Source organism: Monodelphis domestica, chromosome 2 (assembly GCF_027887165.1).
Source record: "Monodelphis domestica isolate mMonDom1 chromosome 2, mMonDom1.pri, whole genome shotgun sequence".
In the NCBI taxonomy this organism is placed as follows: Eukaryota; Metazoa; Chordata; class Mammalia; order Didelphimorphia; family Didelphidae; genus Monodelphis; species Monodelphis domestica.
In genome coordinates this window covers 211,753,425-211,770,600 of record NC_077228.1, presented here as the reverse complement: position 1 = coordinate 211,770,600, position 17,176 = coordinate 211,753,425, and the positions used below count along the sequence as shown (strand labels likewise).

The 17,176-nt window shown below is 46.0% G+C and overlaps 2 protein-coding genes across 14 annotated transcripts in view; one reads left to right on the top strand and one right to left on the bottom strand.

The window, feature by feature from the left end:
* Positions 1–17,176, bottom strand: part of EXOC7 (exocyst complex component 7) — a 36,426-nt gene that overhangs the window by 5,429 nt on the left and 13,821 nt on the right. For 4 of the 13 annotated variants that reach the window (XM_001369065.4, XM_007482608.3, XM_007482601.3 and 1 more), the window contains 9 exons: positions 16,961–17,027; positions 16,060–16,098; positions 15,246–15,311; positions 14,784–14,904; positions 14,342–14,437; positions 12,606–12,669; positions 11,082–11,123; positions 10,863–10,996; positions 9,987–10,579 (listed from right to left, as the gene is read on the bottom strand). In XM_001369065.4, coding sequence (XP_001369102.1) covers positions 10,477–10,579; positions 10,863–10,996; positions 11,082–11,123; positions 12,606–12,669; positions 14,342–14,437; positions 14,784–14,904; positions 15,246–15,311; positions 16,060–16,098; positions 16,961–17,027 — 732 coding nt within the window. In that variant the 3' untranslated portion in view covers positions 9,987–10,476. Of the gene's footprint in view, positions 1–9,986; positions 10,580–10,862; positions 10,997–11,081; positions 11,124–12,605; positions 12,670–14,341; positions 14,438–14,783; positions 14,905–15,245; positions 15,312–16,059; positions 16,099–16,960; positions 17,028–17,176 lie in introns of those variants that run through there. The other 9 variants (XM_003340306.4, XM_001369090.4, XM_003340305.4 and 6 more) reach the window with 5 other exon arrangements.
* On the top strand, positions 3,635–9,232 carry ZACN (zinc activated ion channel). Its single transcript, XM_001377349.4, has 8 exons — positions 3,635–3,812; positions 3,940–3,984; positions 4,173–4,279; positions 4,529–4,698; positions 6,529–6,653; positions 6,775–6,985; positions 8,098–8,262; positions 8,850–9,232. Exons 1-8 carry the CDS (start codon positions 3,693–3,695, stop codon positions 9,038–9,040), a joined length of 1,134 nt encoding a protein of 377 aa, XP_001377386.1. The 5' UTR covers positions 3,635–3,692; the 3' UTR covers positions 9,041–9,232.

Sequence of the window (17,176 nt, the reverse complement as noted above, 5' to 3'; positions counted from 1 at the left end):
GCTACCTGGTGGTAGCTCTCCCCCTTCATGGGTGTTCACTTCAGGGACATTAAAAATTCCAGGTGCCTCCTTTGTCTTTTTAAAATTATCTTCATGGGACATTTTTCAGGTCTGGTCTGCTAGGAGCTGAAGGACAGGGACAGGCAGAATTAGACAAACATCCAAGAGACATTTCACTTTGTAAACCAGGAAAGAAGGGGTGGTGGTGTCAGTGGTTTGTAGCCTCAGCCCTGTTGGTCCAGAATTTCACCCTTTGGCAATTTCCCTGGACTGCTAATAAGAAGCAAATCCTGAGACTGATATTTCCGGAGAACTGAAGATTCTGAAAGAGGAGGGGAAAGTGGCATAGCCTTTTGACTTTTGCTCAACTTGGATCCCTCTCGCTGGAGATATATGGCCCTGTAGTAGAAGTTTCCATCAGTACCAAATCTCCTCGGAGACTGGGGATCACCGGTTTTCCAGCTGCAGTTCCCCTGGGACAGTGTCGACTTCCTTTGCACCTCCCCTTTCCCCCAGTTGCATTCTCCCAGACTACCTCCAGATGTGGGTTGCCACACAGGTAGCTGTGAAGCCGGAGGGTGGACTCTCCACCAGTTCGTATGTATCTTTTCCTGGCACTGGGCACTGGACTGAGTTAGGGAGCGGCAGGGAGGGACTCCTTTCCTCTATACCTTGGAGGGAAGCTGAGACATACTCACCTAGGAACTCATCTGAAAAACGGATCTAAGGAAGGGGATAAGGGTTGGAAAGAGAATTAGGCACCCCCGGAGTTCTTGAGGAGGAAATCCAGGCTGAGGCTCAAATATTCTTCCCTCTTCCCAGGTCCTTTCCTGTCTGTCCTTAGGATAGGTTCCCAGAAATACCCATTGGCTTCCAGGATATTGCTCAGTTACACAAAGCCGAGAGTCAAGGATCTATGTAGAATGGCGCTCCAGAATCTATATGAGTTTGAGGAGACTTTAGCAGAGTGCGAAGACTTGGTATTAATTATGGGAAGCTGCCTCAGTTAACCCACCGATTGGGAAGGCATTGCTTGGAATTTGTCTCTCAAGATAGGAAGAGCTACAAATGGGACCTTCGGGTTCTGTTGCCCATCCTCTAACCTCCCAGAATGGAAAATGCTTTTTTTTTTTTGGTAGTCTGGGGACAAGCAGGTGACAAGGGACACTTCCTAGTCCAGACTCCCCAGGAGCTAGGTTAATTCCCTGAAAGGGAACCTTCAATTAATTCCTAGGAAGTTTAGATCTTTCGTGGATCTGTCTTGCACTTTGTGTGGCACGACTTGGCGGCTTCCCGCCTTCAAGTCCATGGCCATTCTTACACTGACTCTCTCTCTGGTATTTGACTATCTGCTATCCATTACATGTCAGAGTTGAAGACTCCCTGGAATGAACTGGTGGTCAAAGGCCTCATCTGAATACTGGCCTTGATCTTCTCTAGGCCCTACCTCAGTTACTATAGTCAGTCGGAGTTCCCTAACCTGACCAAGTGTCATCCCGCCTGGAGCTCACAGTGACTGCAGACCATAGCTCTCTGCACTTTTGTCTTCAGCTACCTGCTGCCGGTTCTCGTGCCTGCAGGGACCTATGATAGAACCCTGCACTATCTCTGGAGTATGGTCCTTCCATATTCAAGTGCTCCAAGCGCAAAGTGACACGCATAATAGTCATTGGGGCCACGCTCTTCTGCTTCTGTTGGATGCCCCATCACGCTCTCATCCTCTCCGTCAGGTTTGGCCGCTTCCTCCTCACTCTAGCCAACTATGTGTTGCACATTCTCTCCCAACTAGTCTCCTGTGCCAACTCCAGCGTCAACTCTCTCTCGGCTCTCATTTCCAAACAATTCCTCAAAGGCTTCCGAAAGATCTGTGAGGGCCTACTTTTCCAAACTCCTCAGCTCCTCTCCCATCACGAGCTAGTCGCCCCCACAAGCACTCGACCGTAAAGCAGGACTCCCATCGCTATGATCCCGTCTGCAAGAGGGCAGGTTCCACCATTTTCGTTCCTAAGCATCCTCTTCCAAGAGGTTCAGTTCTGAGGCCCTTACCTCTGGAGAGCAGAGGGCAAAGGTTCCCAGTACCAATCTCCACTTCAATGCAATAAGAGTTAAAACTGGAGGTCTAGGAGAGGGTTGGGAGGAAGGGAGCTGTCAGGGGTTAGTGGCCTCTAGGGTTTAATTAAAACGCTCAAACTGAATCCAGCATTGTGTATCCCGCCTTTTGTCAATGTAGAGAGTGGGCTTAGAATGTATTTAGGGAAGGGAAATTATAAAGAAGGCTTCCCATTCTAGTCCTAGCATTTTGCTGACACCTCTTTCCGCTTCTCATCCCTTACGGTTGGGGAACCTTGGAACTGAGGCACTAGCAACTACCACTGGATTCTAAAGAACTAGAAAGGGCAGCCTAACAGAAAGCAGTTCAGCTGTCCGGGAGTACGGAGATAGAAATGCAGAAGTAGCTATGGAAGGAGAGGGGGCTTCCTGTACTTGGAGGGTTTTTGCGCATCACCTGTCTCCAAGCTAGTTGAGGGCTAGTACGCTTGACTTGGAAAAGACTGAAACGTTTATGTGCGCTCACAATAAAAGGAGAAACACTCCTTGGCTGTGCTTGCTTGAATTGGGCTGGTCTAGCTATCTCCTACCTTTCCCTCCAGCTCTTGGAAATCACTTGGCCACTTGGACCTCCAACTGAGTCTCATGACGGGATTTGTGCCACCTTTTAGGTCATTTTCGGCAATCTCCTTTCTCTCTAAGACTTGGAGAGCTTTATGTAAAGCCCAGTTCTGCAAAGTATGAGCTGAGTTTGAGTGAAAGCTATGACTAGGCATATAATGTAGGCACTGCTTTACCAGAGAACCTAGCCTAGAAACAGCCACCTGAGTTTTCCTTCTGCTCTAGCCTCTCCCAGTCTCCTTGGCTACTAGTGCCCACTCTCAGAACAAATGTTTACAACAAAGATATGCACATTAGTCAATAATATGCAAACCACATTCAAATCAGTGCGGGCTACTTTTTACTCTACCAGGGTTAAATCAAATTCGCAGAGGCCAAGAAATGTGTGAGTGCCTGGTGTTCAGGCTTTCGAAGATCAGACTCAGTCCTTGAACGTTGTTAGGTCCCAGGTGAAGGGGCCAGTAGCCGGGGAGTTTAGGCTCAGGGACAGGTGCATGGGCGGGCGTGACCGGTCATGGGCTTTGTTTTTGGCTATTTGCGGAACTGAGGGAGGGCAGATGAGCCCCAAACTCGGAGCAGCTCTTTTCTCTTGCACTGAGCAACAAGCTTCTGCAGTCCTGACTTTATCCCACTACAGGGTGCCCATAGTAAGAGGGCACACGGTTTGGTAGTTGGGAGCAGCAGGGATACCAAATTGGCATCAAGACCCCGTACCCTGGGTTTAGCAAGACTCAGGCTCCACATATCTCTCTGGTGCCTTTGTAGAGCCTTCCAGATGGCGGTTCTGCTGTTGCTGCTGGTCCTCTCCTTCCTTGGGTTTTGTATGATTCAGTCCAATACCCCACTTCTTCCTAGCCCCTCCCATTATCCCTTCTCCCGCCCTTTCCCCCTTCCCCTCCTACATCCTGAGGAAGGAGGAAAGGTGGGTGGGCTCGGATATTTGAGGATTGCTACCTCAGGGTGTCGAGGTTACTGTCAAGCTCTCCCATTAATCTCCCCGTCACCCCATTTCCACAGCCTGGATGCCCCTCGCCTGCCCAGATTCGCTCTTGGCGACTGAAGTCCCTCCTCAGATCCCGGATAATGGGAGTGAGCCCCTGATCGTAGACGTGCAGGTGTTTGTGTCCAATGTCTTCGATGTGGTGAGGAGGGCCATGAAGCTGGGAGGGAAGGCAGCAGGAGTCTACGACTTGTCCTGACTTTCTGCTCGGTAGCCTCCTCGCCCTTGAGGTAATGATGCTACCTTTCTCCCCCCTCTCTCCCTAACAGAACATCTTGCAGTATACAGTGTGCTCCGTGCTGCTATTAAGACTGGTGAGAATGGAAACAAGAGTGGGGGGACCAGTTAGCTGAGAAAGGAAGGGCACGAGAAACGCTTGATTGTGGTTTAGAACGCAAATCAGGAGTGCAGGCTTCCTGCCAGGGACTTTGTCTTTGCCTACAAGTCACTTCAAGGGGAACAGGAGATGGGTAAAGCCTAAATCGCATCCCTGTTTTCCCAGTCTTGGTTCGATCCTCAACTATCTTGGCATGAGAGTACAGACTCAAGGAACTACATCACCTTGCCCTCAAACTTGCTGTGGACTCCAGACCTCACCATCCAAGAAGCGTGAGTCACTACCAGCCCCGGGTTTCCCTCTGAGAACCTTATCTATTCCCTAGACCCTGCCCCTAGGTCCTTCCCTGGAGAGCTAATCTGACATCTTAACGCAATTTTGATTGTGGCTTCCAAGGAGTGGATGGAGGGGAGAAGTAGGGCCAGAGGATTCTCCCAACCTCCTGCTTTGATCCCCAGAGTCAGGATGGAAGCAGGAAAAAGAAAGGACTAGCATTCTGGCGCTGGGTTTTTTTCCCATAGCCTCTGGGTAAAATGGAGGGAACACAATCCCCGGGCCAGGGTAAGCAGAAAAGGTCTCGTGGAGCTCTACACTGCGCTAACCACCAAGACTAACTGCGACTTTGAACTTCTCCGATTTCCTAGTGACAAAAGTGACTGCAACCTTAGCTTCTATGCTTTCAGCAACACAGGTATGGGGATGTGGATGGGAGGGTCAGGACCGGTACAGTCGAATTCACTCTTGCACCAATTCTATTCTCATCCAGCCTCTCATTCTTTTCTATCCAACAGTCTTCTGAATGAGTTCTTCAGCCTTGGATGGAATTCCCTTAGATTTGTGTCTCCTTTGATCCTTCTTAGACTCCCCAGCTAAAAATGACACCGGAACAAATGCATCCCTACTTTTCTCTTTGACTCAAGTTCAGTTAATTCTCTTCTAATAAGAGACCCAGTTACAAAACTATGTTTCTGTCAGTTTCTCATCTAGCTAGTGGCAGAATTCACTGTTCTCCACAATCTTCCTGGCCACCCTCTTCCCACCCCCAACTGCCTTGATGCTTTAAAGTGTAAAGAATCCCAGTGAGTCCCCGAACTATTCCATGCTCTCCCATTCCTTTCTGTGAAAACAAAAAAAAATTGCTTTGGTCAAGAAGAGGAATGGGAGAGTGTAGAGGTCAATGACTTCTACTGCAGCTATCTCCAATACCTTTTTAGAAAACCCTTACCTTTTGTTTTAGAATCAATACTATCAGTTCCAAGGCAGAAGAGCAGTAAGGACTAGGCAATGGGGGTGGGGGGGTTAAATGACTTCCCCAGTCACAGAACTAGGAATTGTCTGAGGTCAAATTTGAACCCAGGGCCTCCCATCTCTATACCTGGCTCTCTATTCACTGAGCCACCTCACTGCCCCTCCAATACTATTTTCTGTTAGAAATTATTCCAGCACTATGAATAGGATGGTAACATGTCGTTCCAAAAAGCTATAATAGCTTCAAGAATTCAAAATAAAAAAAATTTAAATCCCTTACCTTCTGTCTTAGAATCAATACTGGTATTGGTTCTAAGGCAGAAGAGCAATAAAGGCTAGGCAATGGGGGTTAAGTGACTTACCCAGGGTCACACAGCTAGGAAGTCCAAGGCCTGGCTTTCAATCCACTGAGCCACCCAGCTGCTCCCCAAAATAATTTTTAAGTAGTTATAGTGATATGGTAATAGCTACTATCATTTACATAGCTCTTTAAGGTTTGCAAAGCACTGTTACCTCAATTGATCAGCAACACTCTGAGACAGGTGCTATTATCCCCTTTTTATAGACAAGGAAACCGAGGCAGAGGTTGTGACTTGCCCAGGGTCACACAGCTAGTGTTTGAGGAAAATAATTTTATGATTTTTAGTTTCTTCACATGAATAGCACCTACCTGTTGTTGTGAAGATAAAACAATAGTTTCGCAAAATCTTAAAGCACTTGTGTGAACGTTAGCTATTATTACTAGGTCTTCCTGACTCCATGTCTAATATCTAGCCACTTCTATGTTGAGTTAAAAACAAGACTCAGGTGCAGTTAAGTAGCACAGTGGGTAGAGCACTAGACCTGGAGTTGGAAGGATTGGGTTAAAAAATGACCTCAGACACTTCTTAGATGTGTGACCCTGAATAAATCACTTAAACCCAAACCCCTAACCCGTACCTCTCTTCTGCCATAGTATCAATACTCAGTCTAATTCTAGAGGAATGTTTTTAAGATGATATATGGACAGCTTGGTGTTTGATTCAGTGACCTACCCCAAAGCGTACATTGATCTATTTTTTGGAGTGAAATTTGAGAATCTGATAATACTTTTAAAACTTACATGATTCTTGTGTATAGAGAAGCTACTACTTTCAAAAGCTTTTCCTTATGTACAGAGCCTTGGTTCACCCTCATCTCTGTTCTGTCTAATCCTTTCAAGTAAGGGACTATTAGGCTATAGGAATGGGGTATTCCTTCCCTCTTGGTTTAGCATTTCCCAACTCCCCTACAGTTGAAGAGTTGAAGTTTCACCCCAAAGCAGTGAATGAGATTGTGAGTGTGAAGCGAGAATACATGGTTAGGGGCTTAAAAGCCCAGGTCCCCATCAAGCACCTAGTGCCCAGCTTCCAGGTGACGGTGAGTTAGGGGTATATGAAGAAGGGGGGGTGGGGGAAGTGGAATGAAGGAAACTGAGTCATTTCCATGGGGCAGGTGCTTTAGTTTCTTACAAAACATTGACCCCTTTTCCTTCCTCCAGCTAAGCCTACAGAACACAGCTGTCAAGACAACAATGGCCTTGGTGGTGCCAGGGGTGGCCATACTCTTGGCAGATATATGTGGCAGCCTCCTGCCCCTGAGGGTTACTGAACGTATCTCTTACAAGGTGACGCTGTTGCTTAGTTATCTTGTTTTCCACTCGTCTCTGGTGCAGGCCCTCCCCAGCTCTTCCTCTTGCAATCCCCTCCTACGTAAGTTCCTTCATCACCAATCATGGGAATTTCAGCTTTTCTGACTTCCTAGCTCACCTTTAGTTCTTTTTACTTCTGTATTCCACCATCCATAGCTGCTGTTGCCACTTCTTTAAAAAAAAATCCTTACCTTCTGTTTTGTATCAGTTTCAATTCAGAAGAGCAGCAAGGGCTAGATTAGTGATGGTAAACCTTTTAGAGACCACATGCTGTGCCCCCACCCCACCCCCACAGGTGAGGGAGTAAGCACCGAGGAACGGAAGGAGAGATGCAGTGGAGACGGGGAAAGGAGCAGCTCTGTCAGAGTCCCTCTGCTTTTCTAGCAACTTACTCTTCCAGGGACGGTGTGAATACCCACAGAGAGGTCTCTGTATGCTATTTCTGGCACATGTGGCCATGGGTTCACCATCACAGTGCTAGATGATCAGTTGTGACTTGCCCAGTCACACATACAGGTAGGAAGTCCAAGGCTAGCTTTGAACCCCTGTCTTCCAGACTCCAGGCCTGGCACTATTCATTGGGTTACCTAGCTGACCCTGTTGGTTAGTTTCTAGTTTTCACATCTAACCTAATCTCCCTAGGGACCAAACTAGACTTATCTATGAGACTGCATTATCAGTCCCTTTGTTCTCCTTCCCCAAACTCTAGTAAATCTCCGAGTGCTAAAATAATGTTGCAGATGCATATTTAAACCCAATATAAGGAAATGCTTCTTAATAAAGAGAGCCATCCCAGAAGAGAATGGGCTGCTTCAGGAGGAAGTAGACTCTCCCTCACTAGAGACCATTGAAGACAGGGTGGATGACCACACATTTGGTTGGTTTAGAGGGAATTTGTGGTAAGGTACAGGTGTTGTGTTTGTTCTTTAAAAAACAATAAACTTTTACCTTCTGTCTTAAAAGACAGAAGGGGAGCAAGGGCTAGGCAGTTTGGATTAAGTATCTTCCTTGCCCAGGATTACCCAAGTAGAAAGTGTCTGACTTGAAAGTAGCCAGATGTGAACCTAGGTCTTCCTCAGGCCTGGCACTTTATCCACTGTGCTGTCTAGCTGCTCCTGGACTGGATGGTTTCTGAGATTCTAGTTTCTCTGACAATGTTTTCCCTCCTTCCAGTTTCCTACTTCACAGTGCTACTGATACTCCTCTCTCTCAGTACCATGGAGACCGTGCTAATGTTTGGCTTGCTGGCACGAGGCTATTTCTGCCCAAAGATCAGACCAAATCCAGCCTCAAGAGAGGAACGGTTAGATACTGCAAACCCAGGGCCCAGATCTGAAGGTAGGTGGAAGCAACCCATCAAGAAGAGAAAATAAGGAAGTTTTAGAACTATAATCTGTGAACAGTTAGTTATACAGGCAGAGGCATGGTTTTGTTCTGACAGCAGGCCTTGAGCTCAACCCCAGTTTAAGCAGGAAAAAGCCTTCCACCTTTAATTTTCCCTAAAGTTAGACAAACACCACCCAACCTGAAACTGTTGATGCCCTTTATAGTAATTAAGTAGACTCTATCTGGAGGGCTGAGTTCAGCCTACAGAGATACACTTAGTATCCTGGATGCCAGAGTGAACTCAGCCTTCTGGGATAATACCTAAACCAACTTCCCTGAGGAGGATCTCTAAAATACAGATAACTGAAACCTTCTTGAAGTCTGGATTCAAATACCTGGAAAAGGGACATCTGTGGCAGGGACTTTTTACCCAGATATGCCTGTTTTAGTTCCTGGAAAGTTAAGAAAAAGACTGCAGGGCCAAGAGAGCAGTCTGGCCCCTTATACTCATCTGTTTTCTGCTCTGGGGCGGGTGTTGCCATTTGAAAGGCAGCTCCTACTCTTAGTGGTGTTTTTTTTTTGTTTGTTTGTTTTCCCAGAGCCCCAAAGGACAGTTGAAGGGGAAAGGAAGACTTGGGTTGAGGCTATGGACCACATCTTCCTGCTGATATATGTAGCCATCATTGGATGCAGTCAACTCATCTTTGTCATGGTCTGGTTCTGGTGGGAATGCAAGTCTGACCCACCTCCTTCTAAGACTATTCCCCATGGAGGAAAGCCCAGGATCTAAAATCTAGACAATGGATTCAAGATTCTCAAGAACTAAGAGTCTAATTTCTAGACAAATAGCTTAGTTTTTCAAAGAGGTCAAGTCTATAGGACAAAGTTAGCTCTCTTAAACCTATTAGTCTGGGGTATCCCTGAAACTTTTCCTCTATCAGCATGCTAATGACTAGAGAAATAAACTATTCTTCTGTTGAGATTGGGTGTAGTTCCATGCTTTTGTGGCCGTTCACATTAGGGCAAGCTTGGGGGCTCCACAGACCTCTGCAGCATTTTGCTCTTTGTCCAAATCTCTGAATCTCACCTAGCTATAGCATCTCATGGGGTTGAAGTGGAGGATGTGTCTCAGAGTAGTTTTAGAACAAGGTAGCAGTGCTAAATAGCTTGTGGCTTAATGTTGGCTAGGTGATGCATCAACACTATCTCCCCCTTCCCAATTTCCATGGCTTCTTTTGGTCAGATTCCTCTCTCCCCAAAGGAATGTGGTCACATTAGCCTTGGAATCTTTGAGCATGCCAGACCATTCTTCTTACCTCTACCTTCTCACCCTACTGTACCCACTTTGCCCAGGTTGTCTGCTTGATCCTGAAGCAGAAGGCATTTACACTATGGTAACAAGAAGACAAGAATACCATGCACAATGAACCATTCAGGCCACAGATTACAAGGGGGAGAAACTACATGGAATGCAGGGCTGGGGGATGGACAGGGAATAGGGCTTTTTATGTCCTCTTGCTAAGGGGAAAAGACAGTCCCCAGACATCCCTAGACACAGTGAAGGGATGGGCTTCCTGTAACATCCTAGGGTGCCTGTGGCAACTAAAGGTGATGCTAGGAGAGCAGAGAAATAGAGAGGATGATACTTGCCCATTCTTAATGCTTATTGCTAAGGAAGGAGAAACTCCTTCTGATCCAAGGTGGGGGAAGGCAGGAGGAAAGAGGGAGGCTGGGGATCATAAGCCTCTTTCTTTTATTAAATGCTCTTGATATGGCTTAAGGAGAGGACAACTGGCCAGGGATGCCCTTGAGTCTACCCCTCAGCCACACAGTCTTACCAAGAGTCTGCGAGCTGAAAAGAATCTGAGCCCCTTAGCTCAGGGATTCTACTCAAGCCACTGGAAACAAGTTGTTCTCTTCCACTTATATGAAGCCCATCACAAACAGCCCATGCTCTGCTGCCCTTTCTTTGCTTTTTTCCCTCCTTCCCCCCAGAGGCAGGAACAACAGGAGAGACAGGAGGGGCCACAGGCCAAATTAAAGCTGGGCAGTTAGGAGGAAACAGAGAATGAGAACTCTGAAGGGAGGTAGGTCCCTGTCCCAAAGGACTTCAAACTCATTCTGCCAAAAAGCAGTATTAACCCTGGTTTATCTGTCTGATAAATGGGGTCAGGCCTGCGGAGGGACACCGGGATGCCACGGAGATGCCACGGTGACATGGCACAATCAGGCTGATGTGTCAAACAGGCGCTCGATCATGTCTGCCACCTGCTCCACGCGGTACTTGATGTACTTCTCAGGATTCTTGGTGAAGGGTACGCTGGCATACCTGCCCAGGCATGGGATAATCAAGGAAGGGAAAGGGCAGCTGCAGAGCTCCATCTCTAGTCTAGGATTTTAATATTCCCTGCTGTGAACTTCTAGGTCTAGAGTTCAGCACTGTAGTGTGCTTCCCAAGTTCCCTGAGGCAGAAGGCAGGGGCACTAGTTTTCTAATCCCAGCCCATCTCCCCATTTCCCTTCTTGGGACACAAGCTGAATGGGCTAAGCAAAAATGCAAAGATTCAGATGGGAAGGCTGGTGGGGTGGAAGGAAAGGATAAAAAGGTCCTACCTGTGCAGGAAGGCCCCATAGTTCTCTTTGACAATGGTTTTCTGAGCCTGGCGGATCTTGTCCCTCTGTTCAGTGTCCGGAATGGCCCAAGCCTTTTGGATTTTGCAGAGCTCCTCAAGGCCATCATTGAAGCCCTTCAGGGAATATGGGGAAAGGGAAATCCCAGTGGTCATTTGCTCAAGTTCATGTGGCAAAAGGAGAGGGCAGGTCATGGCTTACCTTAAAGCGTTCCTTTATCATCTGCCGTTCCTTGTCTCGGAGCTAGGGGCACAGGGAAGAGAGAAGATAGTTGAAGTTGCTTTTTTTAAAACTCTTATCTTCCATCTTCAGTTTAAAACTGCATTGGTTCCAAGGCAGAAGAGTGGTAAGGATAAGGTAATGGGGGTTATGTGACTTGCCCAGGATGACACAGCTAACTGAGGCCAGATTTGAATCCAGGACCTCATGTCTCTAGGCTTGGCTTTCAATCCACTGAGCCATCCAGCTGCCCCCCATGAAGCTATTTCATTGCAAAATACAGATGTTCTTCCTTGTCCTGTTTGATTACTCTCCAAATAATCATTCCTCCAATTTTCCTTATTGGTTCAAGTTCCCATCCTGATGGCAACTGGTTGTCCATTACCTAGTTATAATTTATTGCAGTGAAAATAAAAGATACATCAGGAAACATATCATCCTGTATCAGTCACCTGGGTACCTTTTGTTCTCAAACTAGGAGCCGGCAACTTCTGCAAGACCTAGAGATAAACCAGCCTGGCTCCTAAACGTTGGGAATCACAGTGTTTATTCTTAGGAGCAAAGAGAGCTGGTATGGCTTTGAAGAAGATGTATGGAGGGGGCAGCTAGGTGGCTCAGTGGATAGAGAAGAGGCCTAGAGATGAAAGGTCCTGGGTACAAATCTGGTTTCAGACACTTCCTAGCTGTGCGATCCTAGGCAAGTCACTTAACTCCTAATTGTATTGATTCTAAGATGGAAGGTAAGGTTTAAAAAAAAAATTTAAAATAAAATAAATGAATAAATAAAAAAAAGAAGAGGTAGGGAACCACAATAGTGGAACACTGAATGTATGACCAGGCTCTTTTTTTCCCCCCCTTAAAGCCTTTACCTTCTGTCTTAGGCTCAACTGTGTATTGGTTTCAAGGCAGAAGAGTGGTAAGGGCTAGGCAATGGGGATCAAGTGACTTGCCCAGGGTCACACAACTGGGAAGTGTCTGAGGTCGAATTTGAACCTCCCATCTCCAGGCCTGCCTCTATATTCAATGAGACATCTCATTGTCCCATCTCTTTCTTTTTGATTGTTAATTACAAGTAATAGGCAGGGAATCTAGGAAGGTATATTCATAAATAAAAGTGATTTTGAAGTGCAAAATCAAAAGATAGCAATAAAATTTTTGAAAGAAACAACAACAACAAAAAGAAAATGCACCAATCCAAGATAATGACATCCTAGGCAACTCTTAATGTACCACGATGTGAGTGGTTGCTCTAATTTGTCTGCTCAGTGGCCACACCTAGGGCTATGCTGGTTACTCTGCTTTTTGGGACCTTTCTCAGAATTTTCTCTGGGAGAAAAAGTTCAGCCTCAGTGACAAGACAGCCTCAGCCCCTTGCCCATTTTACTCTTGAGGTTGGGAAGTGGGGGTAAAAAAAAAAATCCCTCTAAGTTTTTGTGCAGAGACAATGAAGATGTCATATGAGCTGAATGTACCCCCTGACCAGCCCACACTTCTTGTCGTACTTACCTTGACTCCTGGTTGGAATACAGGTAGGTTCTTTTCAGAAATGTAATCAGTTACCTTTAGCCAGCTGCCAAAATATAAGAGCACGAATATCAGACCAAGACAAGGGTATGGAAAACCTACCCATAGCCTTTAATCTCTTTCTTCCTTTAAAATCAGGTGTATGTGTAAACTGTGGGAGTAAAAACACTGATGAAAAGCAACTGCTTGACTACAGGGGTTGAGGGGATATGACTGAGGAGAGCCTCTAAATGAACACTCTAATGCAAATACCAACAACATGGAAATGGGTTCGAATCAAGGACACATGTGATACCCAGTGGAATCATGTGTCGGCTATGGGGGGGGGGGGGAGGAGGAAAAGAAAATGATCTTTGTTTCCAATGAATAATGTTTGGAAATGACCAAATAAAATAATGTTTAAAAATAAATAAATCAGGTGTATGTGTAGGGGGAGGTGAAGGTAGAGTTGTATAGGAGGGAGAATGGCCTCTTTTTATTCTTTCTTTTCTTCTTTTTAATCTTGGCTTGAACAAAACCAAAAAACAATTCTAGGGGCTTTTCCCCTCCCTTAGAATTATAAAATATTCAGTTCATTAGTTCTTAAAATGAAGAAAGACTACAAAATGCTCAATAAATACAATTAATATTACAGGATACAATTCTAAATTTTGGCCAATTAAAGTAGATACACATGAGATGTGAGAGAGGAGAAAGAGACAGAGAAAAATGGGAAAAGGAAAGAAACATGGGGTAGGTACATAGCGCAGTGGACAGAGCTCCAGGTCTGGAGTTGGGAGGACTTGGATTCAAATCTGGTCTCAGACACTTCTTGGCTGTGTGACCTTGGACAAGTCATTTGCTTCGGATTGTCTAGCCCTTGCTGCTTTCGTCTTAAAATCAATACTAAGACAGAAAAAGATAAACGGTTTTGAAGGGGGGAGGGATTGTGTTTAAGAAGAGAATACACATAAAGGTAGAGAAAAAATAAAAAAGGTATAAAAAATATTTTGACTGTAGAGGAAGGAGAAACAGAAAATTAGGGAAGAGAATGGAGACAGAAGTTCAGAAGATTCTTTGACCCATCCTTTGTCTTTGTCATCTCTCCCCATCCTATGTGTTTCTCAACCTTAATTATCTCTAATTTGGAACTGTGTATCAGTAAACTTTGTCACATTTCATTAATCACTTGGATCATAAATTATGCCAGTCCTCTGAAATCCTAATTATTGATTTGTTTCTGGTCACAGTTATTCAATTATTCTTAAAGCTTTAGAGGTTGAGCTTTGAATAGAAGAACTAAAATTCAAGAGTCCATTTGGCCATGGTGCCAGAAGGATTCTTGGAGTTTCAGTGGTCAAGCCAATATCACCCACAAATGAGATAAAACCAAGCAATGAGTCAGAGCTGAGCTTCCCCTCCAGGGGACTGTAGTTTCTTAATGCTGCCCTAGGATAAAAACTGAATAGGGAGTGTAAAGAGTCATAGGAAAAAGGGACAGCTAGGTGGTTCAGTGGATAGAGAGCCAGGCCTAGAGATGGGAATTCAAATCTGGCCTCAGACACTTCCAAGCTGTGTGATACCACAAGTCACTTCACCAGTCTTCTGCCTTGGAAATGATATTCAGTATTGATTCTAAGACAGAACGTAAAGGTTTAAAAAAATAAAAGTCATGGGAGAGGATGGCCTGAAGGAGAAGTTTGGGGGAGAGGCAGGGGAAGGGGGTGCATTTCTCTGACCTGCGCTGGTATGTTTGAATCTGCTGCTCAATGTGTTCTCGGTATGAGCGCTCAGCTGTCTTCTGGGTCACTGCCACCAGATGGATGAGTTCTGACCTTTGGAGCAAAGGGGGAAAGGGGCAGCTTTAGCTGCCTTCCCATGAAGCCTTGTCACAAGAGCAGGAGGGAGGTCTCTTATTCCCTTCTTGCTGGGAAGGAAGAGCTAAGGTCAGCCTTGGGGGCCTGGTTCAAAATTTAAGAAAACCCTTCAACACAGCCAGAGCTCTGTCCAGTAGATGCTTCTCTTCCTCCTTACTTGTGCATACAGGAAAGAAGGCTTCAGAAACCTTATGTAAAGGAGAAGAAAGAACCCAGGGAGATAAAGAGGCTGCTGGGACCAGACATGGGAGCACAGAGAAGGACATGGCCATGTGAATGGGGATAGGGATGGTGACACACTCACTTCTCCAGGGACTTGAGGATGTAGTTGTAGTTGTTGTGCAGAAAAATGGCCCTTAGAGCTGGGTCCTCATATACTTTGGACTTGCTGAGCAGGTTTAGTTGCAGGTTACCGAGAACTTTACCTGCATAGAAAGGGATGGGGCCAAGCCCATAGGGCCTGTCTGGCAGCAAATCAGAGGTCCCACAAACCAAACCCCAGCCCATGATTCCCCAGCAGGGTCAGAGGCCACCACAGACCCACTTCCTGTCACACCTCAGACTACTGGCTATACTGAGTATCATGACTCAAGAACTTGAGGTTTTAGGATCTGCCTTCTTTAGGTCTTGGAATCAGAAGTCAGGGTACAACAGCCTTTAGAAGGGTTGTAAGAGAGGATGAAGAACACACAAAGGAAGGAAAGGTCTGTGAGGCCAAGGGTCCCAGGAGTTGGCAAGGGTGGAGAAGGTCAGACAGAACACTCACAGATGTAGGTGCTTAGTAGTCGTTTGCTGAATTCGGAGTTATAGCTGGTGGCAGAGGAACTTGTCTCTGTAAAAAGAAAATCCTTGGACAAGTTATCCTGATGGCCAGCAAACCACAGAGCTATCTGACTCACCAAATACTGGACCTGCCAATTTGCTAGGGCCAGGAAAGAACTTTAAAGAGAGGGAAGAGAGAGACATAAAGCTGGTCCAACTTTTCCCTGCTAAGCCAAGCCCTTCATCAGGGATGTTGGGGGAAAGAAATGGACCCCAGGAAAAGGTATGTTTGTACCTCCAGAAAATATGGCAAGTGTAAATGCTGGCAAAGCAGGGACATGAAGATAACTTCAGACCACATTCCCTCCTTTGGGCAAAGGAGGTATGCTTTGTTCATCCCACTAATCTTGGATTCCATTGGGAAAGTCCAGGGATAAGTTCTTTCCAGTCTCCCCATTGCGCCTTCCTCACACTCCTTCTTCATCCAGCCCCTCTTACAGATATCAAAGGCCACGGAGTAGGAGGAAAACAGGGGTGGGAAGTGGTGAGGCCAAAGGCAGAATGGAATATGGGTGTAGTTACTGGGCAGAGGAGAGACAGCAAGGTTGCTGTCAGGATGAACTCCAACCCAAACCAACTATGAAAGAAGAAAATGATGTCTAGACCTTCCCCTGAAGAGACTAAGAGCCTCTCCCTCCAATTTCCTCCCACAACCTCAAAGACCACCCCAAACAGGCTCTATCTTGTTGATCAATTCAGAATTCCAATTGCCCGTACAGGGAAGAGAAGGGGTGAGGAGCCAGATCCCCACTGCTTACCTCGGGGGTCTAAAGGAATATTGTATGTGTCCCCAAGGACTACGGAGTTAGAGGCAGAGCAGACAGAAAAAGGATGCAAAGGAGAAAAGAGAGAAAACAGAAGGATGCAAAGTGCAAAAAAATAGGTTAGAAACAGCGATCTTATCCAGGGTAAGCAGACATTCATTTCCCCCAAAAGTCCTGAGTATACACAGGACAGAATGCACTGTCTCTGTGACCCAGGGAGCCAAATGTAACTTAAACCACCTCTCTATTCCCAGAAGAGGGAGAGAGGGAGGATACACTCTTTCTCTGATGCTCTGATGACCCTCAAAAGCTCCTCTACCACCCTTGCCTCCCAAGTCCCAGGCCTATTATGACAGGTCTTTAGTAGATGGTCCTGGCCTGGAGGACCTAGAAATCAAATGTTGGGGAGGCCCATATCCTTAGGCACTGAAAAGACAAACTGTTTGAAGCTGTGATAAGCAGAAGAGGTGGATATGACAGAGGGAAGAATAAGGAGAGGAGGTGGAAAAACATGAAAGCAGGTGGGATGAAACTCTCCTGGAAATATGTGGTTGTTATTGCTAAAAGCCAGGAAAGTTAAAGGAATTGACCGGGTGTCAGGGTGGTGACAGGACAGGATAGGACACTTAGTCACACCTTCCTGTCCATAATCTTCCAGGCTTTTTTGGCTTCCCAATTCCCATTAGAATTGCTTAACAGGACCTCTGAGAAATGTTCATATTATGTATCTATAGAGAAAACATTCCTCTACCCTTCCATCAATCCAGAGCTGGCTAGGGATGTAAGCCTGATAGTGGGACAGAACCTGAGGATAAGAGTACCTAGAGGAAGGTATGACCAGCAGGGAAGCTGTGGATGAGAAGTAGGAGAGACATTTCTCAAGTAAAGATGGTACCTTGTGAGGCCAGCATGGCACCAGCTGTTTCCTGAAAGTCTAGAAGTTGCTGAAGGAAGAGGATGGCCTAAATGGAGAGAGAATGGGATCAGAAAAAAAGATTTAGACTGATAGAGTTCGAAAATTCTGACTGGTTACCCACTCCATCCCATTTCAGGTATGCCTAGGAGAAGGGCAGTTACTGCTCCCTACCCAAGGCAATGAAGAGGAGTACTG

What these genes read in the sequence shown, in the direction of transcription:
- ZACN (XM_001377349.4), top strand. Translation starts at nt 3,693, where the DNA reads ATGCCCCTCGCCTGCCCAGATTCGCTCTTGGCGACTGAAGTCCCTCCT. An exon ending in TGTCCAATGTCTTCGATGTG is followed by an intron (nt 3,813 to 3,939) that starts GTGAGGAGGGCC and finishes TCTCCCTAACAG; the next exon opens with AACATCTTGCAGTATACAGT. An exon ending in CCCAGGGCCCAGATCTGAAG is followed by an intron (nt 8,263 to 8,849) that starts GTAGGTGGAAGC and finishes TTGTTTTCCCAG; the next exon opens with AGCCCCAAAGGACAGTTGAA.